Raw genomic sequence first — 12,847 nt, 5'->3', positions numbered from 1 at the left:
CAGGTAAGCTTGAATTTCTCCGAGGGAGACTCCCGGGATGCAGACAACAAGTGATGCCTAAGGTACCTCACAGGCTCATAGAGCAACTTACTGCGTACCTAGGTAGTGGGGTGCCACAGTATGCGCAATGCGAACAAGACAGCAAAGGCAAAGAAAGGAATCCTGGATGGCTGTGCAGGTAAACGGTGTAACGTGGGTTCATTGCTGGACATGTGTCAATATTGAGATCACCGTCAAGTCTCCATCGACTTGATGCACGACCAAGGAGGCCCCCAAGTTGCATGATGGACACGGAAAGCCTTTTGTCCCAACCTATGAGCACAACTATATGACATATGAAGTCTAACGAACATGTACAAAACGTGAATAGAACTATCCGAGTACTTTTAGGTAAGTACCTTGATGTGATGCACCAGCCCACGTGATGTTGGTAGATTTACTTTCACCAGATCGCGCCGGGTCACTATGGAAAAAACCTAGCAAAAAATGGAAGCATGGACCAGAGGCGGGCCAGTCCCAGCTATGAAAAAGCCAAGCTCAAGCAGGGTGGGGGCTCGTTCCAGGTTCCAGACCGCCCACATCCCCGTAGACCCTCTGAGTGCGTCCCGCGGGTCACTGGTCAGCAGGAACTCCTACTCGTAGAACTCCTGCAAAGTGCAGCATTCAGCCAAACCTGGAAAATGTCCAGATCTCTCGTCTCCTTTAGTGGACGCGAGACCCGCCAGCGAGACATTTCGCTAGCGGCAGAGCGACTTGTATGTGCATATGTACCTTCCCTAGGCTGGAGGCTGGACGGCACACTGCAGAGAAACCAACAGGGACTAACTCCCCAAGGTACAGTGTACCTTACCGGTAGAGGAAGAACCTGATGTCCTGACGTCCTCCACCTCAGCTAACCCCAAAGCTGCCAAACCTCTTGTACCCCCCGTTCTGTCCCTCCAATAATTACATGGCAAATTCCCAGATTTACCGCATCCCTCTACGCGCGCGTGAAGCTTGTCCCTGGCTCTCTACATAGTTGTTTCTAGTCCCATCTTGTCTTGTGCCCTTTTCCAAGGTCCGCGTCGAGTACCTTTACTCCATCGGCCGTCCAGACTGCAGAGACTCGAGAGTAAGGTATCCACGCCCACATCCCTCCACGACTCCACGTCCCTTCTTCTTCTTCTTCTTCTTCTCCTCCCATCTAGAACATCTCTGCGCAAAGCAACACAACACCAACTACGGTGCTACATCAGCGGATTCGAATCATCGCACCAAGCCAGTCCTCGCCCGACCCTCGTCCTCCTCCGAAAGCTCTCCAAGACACGCCGAATCAAGCTTGCGACCCCACGATCCTTTCCAAGCTTTCACCCCCCTCTTCCCCCCCGCGCTTGTCCCGCAATCACCGCCGCCGAGTCCGCAGTCCGACGCTCAAACTAGGTCCTTTCCGCCCCGACATACCAGTACCTCTCCTTGGCGACAAGCCTCGGCATGCACTATCCAAGGGAATAACGATTCTATGCACCCCCTCTCGGTTCTCAGCCTTGGGATCTTCGTAGCTGGCTACATCACCGCTCGATGGGATCTGGTCACACGTCTCTATGAGCTTGCTATTTTCGCCTGGGACTACGGAGTTATTGTATGATGATCCTCCCTCCCTCCCTCGGGCCCAGCTACCTATGCGCTGCCTCTTTCTCGACCCTAACATCCATGTCTAGACACGCGCCGCCAAAGGTTTCGCGCTCTTGACCTTCGTCTACCTCGTCATATTCATCCCCGTGGAACGATTGGCCACCAAGGAGGCGAACCTGGTACGACAAACCCTTTCGACCCCCTCGCTGAGACATGTCTGGTTGCGCAACTGGGAGAAGCATCTGGCTAATGACGGACTCGACCACAGCATCCCCGATCCACCGGAGCTGGCGTCTCGGCCAGGGAACAGTTGCGACGGAGAGGCTCCTTCTGAGCGCCGTCTCCCGCGCTGCCCTCGGCTGACATGCCAGAAAATGACGGTTTAATGAGGATATTCTGGCCGACGGACATCCAGCGCTCCGACCTGCCTGGCGTCGTCGTGGGATGGAGGAACTCGAGCCTGGATGTCTTCGTCGTAGCCATTCTTGACGATGTCGATGTCAGCAACCCCCCTAGACCACCAGCTCTTTCACCAATTGACCAATCTACAGGCCGGCCATGTCGAATTCGCCCTCAAAATCGGCACCCTCTTTCGAAACTCCCCTCACCCCGTCAATAGCATCTACGAACGATGCGGCCACAATGCGATGCACGTCCTCGGTCTGACGAACCCTAGCGAAGCCGTCGTACTCGATCCCTCCCTCTTCATCGCGACAACACCAGCCGGCGCAAAATCGCCCCGAATCGCGTGCGCAAAGGCTCTCAGCATACAGATCATACTCTACGACCGACCGCGCCCCAGCAGAATGCAGTACATCTCGCTGAACCCCATCTCGCTCGCGCTTGGGAATAAGGAGGCACCGGGCCTACCACCGACAGAACACATGGCTGAAGAAGAGAGGCAGGAGCTGAAGGTGAAGGAGGAAAAGAGAAAGTTGGTGGAAAAGCTTAAACAACACACCATCATTAAGCGGTCTCCGTCACCAAAAGAGAGAGCACTACCAAAAATTGTGAATCAAATCAACTGGTCGTGGGAGCTGGAGCAGCTGTTGCAGAAGAACATCTCCCGGATCGGCACCCGACCCAAGCGATCTCTCAGCGTCTCGGAGCGAGTGGTGGAGCATGCGACATCAATGCGGAATTTCGTCTGGGACCTCTTGATCTTCTACCTGCTTCCGCTGATACAGTGGGGGTTTGTGTATATGCTCATGGGTCACAGGGCGGTCGCTGAGTTGCTCCTCCAAATTTTGGAATTCCGATTGAGGGACGACTACCTAGCTTTGAAGGATATATCGGCAACGGCGCAACAAGTAGAGATCCGATTGCAGCAGTTTTGCTACTGGCCCATGCAGTACACCACTTTGCGACAGCGCAAGAATGACTGGGAGAGCGTCACGACCAGTCACCCTGACTACATACGGTTCTACAATAGCCTATGGCTTGTCGCCAACGATGTCATCATTGGTATTGCGTTGGGCTCCTACATCATTGACAACGCGGAGTGGGCCGCCAACGCAATCAGCGAGCTTCTGAGGGTGTACACGGTCGAGGCGCTTCAAAGAAGTATATCGTGGCTAATGGGATGGCCTGCGGGTTTGAAGCTGAATAGCGAGCTGGCTCTCTTCCTAGGAGACCTTTTCCTCTGGGTCATTGATTACTGGTCAAGTGAGTTCGTCTGCATTCAGAATTCAGGAGTGGAAGATTACTGACTTGAATAGACTGTATCGCGACGCTTCAGCCGTTATTGCCACATATCATCTGGTTCATTGGCTTTTCCAGCTTCGCCGGAGCCAGCATGCCCATTGCCATGTTCTCCGACCTGCTTTCCAGCTTGACCGTCCACATTTACTCCTTTTATCTGGCATCTGCCCGGATCTACCATTGGCAGCTCACAATACTCATCTCGCTCTTTCACCTGTTCCGTGGCAAGAAGCACAATGTCCTCCGCAATCGTATCGACTCGTGCGACTACGACCTGGACCAGCTTCTTGTGGGCACCATCCTCTTCACCCTACTCTTCTTCCTCCTCCCGACCGTGGTGGTGTTCTACTTGAACTTCGCCGTCGCACGAATGGTCATTATTTCGCTAAAGGCTATTTTTGATACACTTCTCTCTTGTCTAAATCACTTTCCCCTTTTTGCGCTGATGTTGCGGGTCAAAGACCCGAGACGACTACCAGGTATACATCACTCCACATCAATGCGAAGAGCCTGACTAACACGGAGTAGGCGGCATCCGTTTTGAACTTCGAGATACCCTTGACTATAGACTTAATAATACTTCCAACGAGCCACCGACCTCCGTCATCTACCTCAAGGTATGTCATTCCTCCCTTGTCACCACCGTATGTTTATAGAGAACTCGCTTCTAACACGCCTCACCAGTCCATCCCCCTCACCTTCCGCGCCATGTTCCACCAGTACTTCCAGATGGGCAACCGCATCCGCAAGCACTACCTCTCGCCCACGGTGGTACTCTGCCTGGTGACGGGCAAGTTCGTCCCGCCGCTCAACCGCAAGAACCTGTACAGCCTGCAGTACAGCATGCTCCCCGCGCGCCGCGCGAGCTTCCGCCAGATGTGGGACGCCATCACGACGGTGCAGCCCAGCAGGAAGCCCGTGCCGTTTGTGATGAATGGGAAAAGGTATCCCACGGGAATCGGGGGCGGGGGGAGGACGAGGTATCATCACTAGATTAATGAAATTCTTACGTTTTAGTTCTTTGGCGAGAATGATGGCTTGTTGCGTTGACGTTGCTCTCTTGTGATGTGTGTACCGTCGATTGATTTTTCCTCCATCGATGACTTCAGCCCTCTGGCCTCTGTGAAGCCACCAACTAATTCTCGGGTCCTCCCACGACCCAAAGATGTAACTCAACCGCGCATCGTCCTTGACGTCGGCATTGACATCGCCCGCGTGCCGAAGACACTCGGTCGCCGCGTCACCGGATCCCACGAGGCCAGAACGTGCGTGGGTCAAGATGAGGAGTTGACGGTGCTTTCGGCTGTGACTGGTACAGAAGAAAAAGGCGCAGGTCCACGGTTGGGAGGTAGAGGAGACGGAGTCAAGGGATGAGAGTATGGCGAGAAGGTTCTTTGGTTTCTGTTGGCTGGTTTTGTATGGATGAAAGGAAAGTACTGATTTTGTGCACCATTCATAGGGGAGAGGGGTTCGCCCCTTCTCGACGGTGTTGTATCTAGCTGTCATGCCTGGGTGACTGGGACTCAAGGCTGGCGTGGTGTATGTCTACGAGGTCGGTGATTAGATTGAAACGTGCGAGACAGGTCACATGGCGCGGCCGTCATATACGTGCTAGATATTAGACATACGTACGACCTTCTTGCCATTGAATTAGCGTCGGTGAGATTATATCCTCGAACCCGCCGCGTAGTTTGGCTAGATGGGGTCGTATTGGAGTCGCTGCCGTGAGCTTTCAACCCCCTGCGAGCTCTTCCCTTCTCGTGCTCAGGGCTCAAGGGTATTAGATTTTGAAGATGGAGAGGACAAGCTCGCAGTAGAGACTGGTCTGGTCTTGAGCTCCAAGTTGAGGTTTAGGATTGGCCGCGTTGGCCTGGTTACTTGGTCTTGCGTCCATTCTCGTGGGGTTGGTCTTCGTCTTCGAAGTCACGTCCGTTCGTTGTGGTGTCTCTCGATATTTGAAGTCAAACTCCAGCATGCTGCAGTCTTCCTGAGTCTTCTGTCTGGCACGAGCGAGTAAATCCATTTCATTGTCGACGAATTGTACGATGATCTCGAAGTGAGGTTGAAGCCCGTAGCTGCGATTGCGGTCATTGAGTCGCGGGTACGGAATTAGGCTCCTATGTTGGATACGCAAGATGACAGAGCGTACTTGCCCTGTCTCTCTCTGCATTTTAGTCTTATTCGACAGTTTATATGTCTTCGTAAGACGATGATGGGGATCGAGTGATAGATTGTAGCTGATGAAGATTGGTCAGTGTTGGGGACTAAGAAGACACATTTCCGACAACCATTTTCTGGAGTCAGTCCACGTTTTCGGGAACCACCAACGAAGAAGAGGCTCGAAAGATACTTCGCCAGAACGCACAGCCGCCTATCACGCATCACAACGTTCTTCTCAATTTCTTAGGAGCTCTTTCTTTCGGAGGGCATTTATAGCACAGCGGCCTGAAGGTCTGGGGTAACCAGGGGTGGTCTTCCTTTTGAGATATTGAACTCAAGCGCTCGACAGTGTTGCGATAGTAGGGGCTTAATGGTTAGACGAAGGAAGTCACCCAACCACCCAGTCACCCGTCTTGGATGGCACAGTCTCGTTGCCTTATATCCTGCTTTGCTTCCATAGCCAATCTTCGAGGTCTTGATGCAGGGGTTTCCCATATCACCCAACGGGCGCATAAGAAGATAGGGAACTAGAGCTAACGTAGACCACCACCCAAGTGCTGAGCGGAATCCTCTAGATGGAAGGGTCTAGCCTTTCTCCTACGACTGGTTCTATCACCGCCTTGTCTACTACAAAGGTTGCCCAGCTCTTTACGAGGCTTGCATCATGAACTTGGAGCTAACCAGCACGACCATGCTCCTGCTCTGAATCTGTAGTATGCATATACACATCACCGAAGAATTTCAGAGAGGTTGCAGCTTATCAAGCTTGCTCTCTTGTAGACGGGAATATTGGCGCAGATATGCTCTCAGATGGTTTCCTAGTGTATGGTATCCATTGAGAGTGCCAATCGTGAAGTTTTGATGCCTTAATGTGTATTGAACTTAACTGAGGTGATTGATAGCCTTTTAGTCCCTGTCTTGAACATCACTCTGCTTCTTGGAAACCAATTGATTTTCTCTGAGGGGCATATTCCGCGCAAGCAAAATGAGTTTACGACAGCCAAGGTGAGGCCCATGCGGGAAGCTTCATCAAATATGCGTGGGGCGTAGCTATTCTCATCCTTGACAAAAGACGTGAACAGCCTTCCCCCTAGATATATCTACTCATCCATGGCCTATAGCCCGGGGCTATATTCAAGTTGGGAAAGATGGCATGATAGAGCTTGCTCAACTGTTCGGTTGTGTCTCGAACCTTCGACAACACGAGCGAGAGCACAGCGGTCGTAACAACTCTCTACTCGAAGCCTACTCGACGCACTCTAACCAAGGCTCGAGCAAGCGGATAAACAATCAAGAACCAAAGTCTCTGATTTCTGTCGGTCAGTTACAACAAGGTATTGCCAACGCAGACAACAGCCGACGAATCTCTCCGCTTACAGCCCGAGCTCGAGTCATCTCATACGAATGGCTCAATGACCGATAAGCTAAATCCCTTAGCAGGGGCATCCACATCAGCTGAGTGAACTTGCGGGACCTGCTTCCCCATGGGGGGCGGGGGCCTTCAATACGATGACCTCGAGTCTTCCGTTTCCTGGTGGGCAACTGGCAACTGGCAACGGAACAACGTGATGAGATAACACCGTTGCCGTTGTTGGTCTGTTGGATCAACAGACTTCATGGCGCATTAGTCGTGTCCTGTGTACCATTTCGCCGGATTCCCACGCGTTACTCCAGGAAGCTCTCGAGGTTTGATCGTGGTTGTTGCTTGAATACCCTTACTAGATTTTCAAGATCTTACTGCACTTTTAGGAGACGACCTTCTACTTCCACTTCCTTCCCATTCCTTAACATATCACCATAATCATATCATCAAAACAAACCACATCCCATCAACATCTCCCAGAATTCCAGCAGCCGAGGGACAGACGTCGTTTCCGTTCCCCCACGTCCGTTCCCTCCCAATCCATAAAAGGCAAAGAGTGGGTCAGATTATCAGGTACCGTGTCTGCCCTGTTTTTCCTGCACCCTCGCTTGCTCCTGCAGCAGTTCGGCTCTTCGCGACGCCGTTGCACTCGCCAATCCCTCGGTTCTCCGAATTGGAGAACACAGCCCAAAAAATGAGCCCAGGTCTCAAAAAAGTCGAACGAGGTTCGCGTGAGGGGAAACCTGCCATTACCCTACAGCCGGGTTCGTCATAAATAGGAAAAAAATACCAAAAAAAGGGTTGGAAGGATTACTTAATCTCTCCAACGACATCCCATCTCAAAATCAACGTCGGGTGGTGCCAAAGACTGCAAGCCCAAATTAACGCAACATCACGACATTACCGACCAGGCGACCACATTGCCCGCTAACCTCGCAAAATACGGTGGATACGAGCGAAAACGGTGACAAGAATGGGGATTGGTCTTGGATGGGACAGAAGTCCATGATGCCATTACTGTTCTGTGGAGCCCCTCTAGCAAGTCGAAAGTCCAATCCCGCAGCGCCGCCTGACCGTCGAAACCTTTACGTTGGGACCCGCAAAGCTGATCCCAAAAGGGGGCAAAGAAAACACGGGGGGGGGGGGGGATGATCGTGGCTCGGGGTGAAGGTGCCACGGGTGGGAACACGCGCACGAAAGAGGTACCTGCGATAAGAGCAGCAAGAGACTAAGTCCATTTTTTTCTTTTCCTTCTTGTACTGCTGCGATGAAACGGTGATCAGTACGGAAATGGATAATTACAGCGTACGGATGGATATTCGCGCTTGTCTCGTCTCTCAAGTGAGAGGGAGACGACAATGGTCCTGCGGGAGCCGACAGGTCAGGTTGGGGTGCCTTGCCACCCAGGACATATGATCGAGATCTGGAGGAGCACATGAGGAGGATGGAAGAAAGTCGATCGCGAACCTCAAGATTCTCATCGCCGTTGTCAATGACCATCACGTGTCTTGTCTGATTTCATCTGGACTTTTCTAGCTTTTCCGAAGCTTCTTCTTCAAAGCTCAAGCTCGCTCAAGCTTTCGACGGCGAAAGTTTTCGTCGCGGTTTGAAGGGGATGGGAGTGGGGGAAGAACTCAAAGACCACCAAAACAAACGGCCGTTCGTCGTCTAGAAAGGACAGGTGTGTAAGAGACCCGAGGGGGGTGTGTGAGCGTCTCCGTGACGGTGTTCCTCAGTCTACTTGTCTGGCAGCCTGCGGATACAGCGCTGTCGGACGCACGACTCGGAGCCAGGCTTCGACGATAAGGACATACGTCGAGGTCGAGCGGAGCACTCGGAAACCGAGCTTGTTGTCCTTCCGGGCTTGGGTCAGGGATTTTAGGGGGGGGGGGGACCAGACTATCGTTGGCGGCGTCAATGACAGTTACGACGGGAATAGTAGTCTTGGTTGATGGTTCAAGCTGCTCGAGTGAGAGGAAGAGTGATGGGAAAATGGCGGCGACCGGCCTGGCTCTTCAATTGGCACATCAAGAGGTGTGCCTCCAGCGGTAGTACCTCTTGTTTGCCTATGGCATCATCATCATCGTGGTCTTCTACTGCAGCGCCTTCAAGACCAAGAATCAGATGAGCAGGTAGGATATCCACACGGCATTCAAAGGAGAGAGACTCCCGAAAGTGAAGTCACTGAATCGAACCTAGTGGTGAACAAGCCAGCAGATTGATAAGTGAGAGGAGAGAGAGGCGTAGGGCATGGCATGGCGCGTGATTGCTCGTGTGCAAACAACCCCGTGGGGATGGCATGCTGGCTTCCCGCCGCCAGGCCCGGGAAGACACCCGCAAAAAAAAAAAGTCTACCTAGGTAGCTCGAGTGAAGCTCGCCCAATTCTCATCTCACATTGGCCAATTCGACCTCGAAAGATCTCGGGAAGCTTCAAGCTCTGGCACTCGGTAGAACTGGTCCCTTCCCCAGAGTGGAGATGAAGTGCCTGAACTCGGGCGGTGAGATTGTGCTGGTTGCCGGGTTGTACGGAGAATTTTGACCTTGTCTCACGATCTCATGCCCAATGCTCAGAATTTCATCAATTGCCTCACAAAAGTCATCAAAGTCGGTGATCATCAGTTTGAGGTTTGTAGTATTTTTACAGAAAAAATTGTATCAGGGCCAGGAGCCACGGGGGTAGGCTGGCTGAAGCAAAAGATGGGGAGATGCAAAACTTTTTCGCTGGTAAGAGTAGTGCGTTACCTCGTCCCTGCCACAGACCAATTTCCATCTATACAACACAGCAGAGCCGTGCGGTCTATGACCTCTAATCGTCTAAAATGCCCACCATGCTGTCTATCCCGTCTATTAACTCTAGCTCGTCACGCAGTGTGGAGTGGATGATGCTCCATTGCGTGACCATAGGCGAACCTGTCCCAAGAGGAGATGGCGGTCAAGAGAGCACAGCTCCGTCCGAAAACTGTCTCCTTGCCTCTCCCCAGCTCGCCAGTGCGAAATGAATCGCTTACGTCTATCGTAGTTGTTAGCTTTGATGAGTCTCGATGAGATGAGAATGGATTGGTGATGACGCACGAACTTGGCCATGAGGGCAACCATGAGGTCGAAAAGACCGATGGCCTCGACGAAAGCGAAACCAAGAATGGCGTAGGAGAAGAGCTGGCCACGGAGGGCAGGGTTGCGGGCAACACCGTTGAGGAGGGCGGCGAAGACCAGACCGATACCGATACCAGCACCGGTAAGACCGATGGCGGCGGAACCCATACCCAAGTTCTTGGAGACCTCGACCATGGCCTGGGCGATCTCAGAAGAGTAGGCGCGCTTGGCCTGGACCTGGGTGAAGACCTTGGAGGACTTGATGGTGGTAGCCTGCTGGCGCTTGACAGCCTGGAGGGGGCTGGAGAAGCCTGAAAATTTCGCAAATCGAATGTCAGAACAATCGTGGTTCTCTCATTATTTTCTTGTTTTCTCGACGGGGAGGTGGGAAGGCGACGATATCGAACTCATCGTTGATATCGGATCGGTGCCGCGAGGCCAATTGATGTGATTGCTCATTGGCTTCGATGTCGGCGTCGGTCTTATTCTTTTTTTCTTGTTCGATGCCTTTCCCATTTCCTCCCTTCGTCTCCGTTCTCTCGACGAGAACTAATTTTTCAAGACTTACCAGTGATGGTGCGCTTGGGCATGGCAGAGACGCGCACCGCAGGGCGGGCGGCCTTGGTGGCCATCTGAGTGGCGAGTCTGGAGGCGAGGACACGAGTGGAGGCCATTGTGACTGATGTGAGGGGAGATTGTGGGATAGACGGTGATGGACTGGGAGGAAGAGAAGATAGGAAACAAGGACAGATTGGGATGGAGGTAGGTAAAGTGGAAGGAAGAAGGAGGAGAGAGAAAAAGCTCAAAAGCAGGTTCGGAAGGGAAAAGCTCTCGCTCAGGTGACGGGCAAGCTCGGTAGAGAGAGGAGGGCAGGGGCCCGGGCAACGGGACGGCGGAAGTTGATCCAGATGGCTCGCCAGCCAGGCCTCAGGTTCCACGCTGGAGATGATGAGCCTGAGGCTTCTTCAGGATGTGTGTGGGATCGGATCAAACTGGAGACGGCAGAAACTGGTGAGTATCCGTACCGTTTGTGTATTCACTAGACATCGGTGGGCCCGGCGCTGGGGACGGATTCGCAATGAACGAGGCGTCCCAATCAGGTTTAGACATGTGCGGTCGTTGACATATCGTGGACCTTCATCCACCAAAGAGATCCAACACACACGCCCTCGCACCGATCTCGGGCATTGTCGGGAGGCTGGACGGCGAAGGGGATCCCTGAACGGAGAGAGGGAGAGTCTGAGAGATGGTTGATCTTGGGGCCCTTTGACCGTGCCTGAGGCGTACGGAGTGTGTACTTGCTGGATATGCCCCCTTGGCCAGGAACACGAATCATGAGAAGTGGGTTGCGGTATCAAGGCTAAGGAGAATCCGCAAGGTTGAGTCCGTTACGGCCGGCTAATCGATAATCAACATGTAGGTCCAGCGTGTGTCAACTCAGTCTTTGAGACGGCATGAGCACGCAATGTCCATGTTCCAAAGCATCTTGGCTTAACGGAGAGAGACCACCTCAAGCTCACTGAAGCATTCTAGATAAGAGGCTGTTGGTGCCGGAAACACACGGGTTGAGCCTGGATGGGAGTCCCATGGCGAGAGAAAATTTTCTCAAAAAAAAACATTCCCTCAGGCACACAGCGCAAAAAAAGAGAGAGAGAAAAAGCCGCCAAATGTCAGCTTTGATATCAGCCCGGTCATGGCTTGCGGTGACCCCCACCCGATACCGTCGAAGGCCTCCACTCTGAGGCGCCTGGGTCCAATCAGCCGCAGCCTTGCACTCACACGTGGGTGGACCCGACAAAATAGCTCAAGGAAAAAAGGCGTCAACACCAGAAAAGAAGTGGACACGATGACCGAGTTGGAACGTTGGTCCCAGAGATAAAAAGGGACGCGGTGAGACGGATCGTGGTTTGAAGGGGAGATAGAGAATTGGCCCAAGGCCTACTTCCGTTTTGTCGCTTGCGTCGATTTGCATTTCATGTCGTGCTCCCTCCCTTCACTTCTCAACCATTCCTCGTTCCCTTTCCTTTCACTGTTCTTCCCATCTTCTTATCAAACTTTTTCGTTTTTTTCGTTCGAGTCGATGCCGCCGCCAAACCATCAGCGAAGATGGGATGAAGTCAATCGAAGCACGCACACATGCCTTGGCCAGCCCAGTTTCCTGTCAGGGACGCTTGCCGTCTGACTGCACACACGCCCCTTCCCTGCACCCCCGACTGCAAGTAGACGAGTGTTACGTGAGATCCCGGCAGCACCCAGAAACCTGGCTGGCGTGCACTTGCACTGGCAGCGCTCCGAGGGACGCTGCAGTGTTCTCGTTGCTGGACAGCTTGGCCCTACCGATGGCCGACGGTCGACGGACGTGGTGGCGATTCATCTGCCAATGGCAGGCAGGTTCGCTCCATTGAGCCGACGTCCGAGGTTCCAGTGTCTGAGATGGCCGAGATGGGTGCGACCGCAGCGCCGTAACCGTAATGTCGGGATCCACAAAAGGAGTATCTGCGAGATTGATTCAGCGTCAAACGTAAATCTAGCGTTTGTCAATCCCAGCTGTCGGTACGCGATACGCAGGTCGCTCGAAATGATGCGTGGGTCTGCCATGTCTCGGAGGCCATGTACCTTTTACGGTTGGGCTTCACCCGTGAGGCGTCCAGGATGAGCCTGTGAGGTACCGCCCTCCGTCCAACCACTGGGGGTGAGGCCGACGCCGGGAGAAAAATTTGACTCCCAGCCAAGCTGCTCTTGCTAGTGCAAGCGCAAGCTTTGAGGGAGAAGAAACGCCGAAACGCACCGTTGGCGCTCGCCATTCCGCTTCGCTGCCATTGTCTTGTGGTGCATGCCTGAGGCTACAGAGCCTCAAAAATGACGCATCATTGTTGTCTCTGTCTCTGTCAGGGTGTGAGTGTCTCCTGCGTCAATGC

General features: G+C 53.0%; 2 protein-coding genes across 2 annotated transcripts; one reads left to right on the top strand and one right to left on the bottom strand.

The window, feature by feature from the left end:
• Positions 1–1,498: 1,498 nt before the first annotated feature.
• On the top strand, positions 1,499–4,305 carry CCOS01_07457 (N-acetylglucosaminyl transferase component; the record flags this gene model as incomplete). The annotated part of the gene is made up of 7 exons (XM_060455623.1): positions 1,499–1,618; positions 1,698–1,790; positions 2,027–2,110; positions 2,163–3,276; positions 3,330–3,791; positions 3,841–3,929; positions 3,997–4,305. The coding sequence occupies 7 exons, from the start codon at positions 1,499–1,501 to the stop codon at positions 4,303–4,305; spliced, it is 2,271 nt and encodes a 756-aa protein (XP_060313515.1).
• Positions 4,306–9,689: 5,384 nt separating this feature from the next.
• Positions 9,690–10,603, bottom strand: CCOS01_07456 (ATP synthase subunit C; the record flags this gene model as incomplete). The annotated part of the gene is made up of 2 exons (XM_060455622.1): positions 9,690–10,240; positions 10,498–10,603. The coding sequence occupies 2 exons, from the start codon at positions 10,601–10,603 to the stop codon at positions 9,690–9,692; spliced, it is 657 nt and encodes a 218-aa protein (XP_060313514.1).
• Between the last annotated feature and the right edge of the window lie 2,244 nt (positions 10,604–12,847).

This window comes from Colletotrichum costaricense (genome assembly GCF_030867565.1).
Source record: "Colletotrichum costaricense strain IMI 309622 chromosome Unknown Scaffold_7.1, whole genome shotgun sequence".
Lineage (NCBI taxonomy): Eukaryota > Fungi > Ascomycota > Sordariomycetes > Glomerellales > Glomerellaceae > Colletotrichum > Colletotrichum costaricense.
The sequence above is the reverse complement of the archived record's forward strand: the minus strand, read 5'-3'. Positions and strand labels throughout refer to the sequence as shown.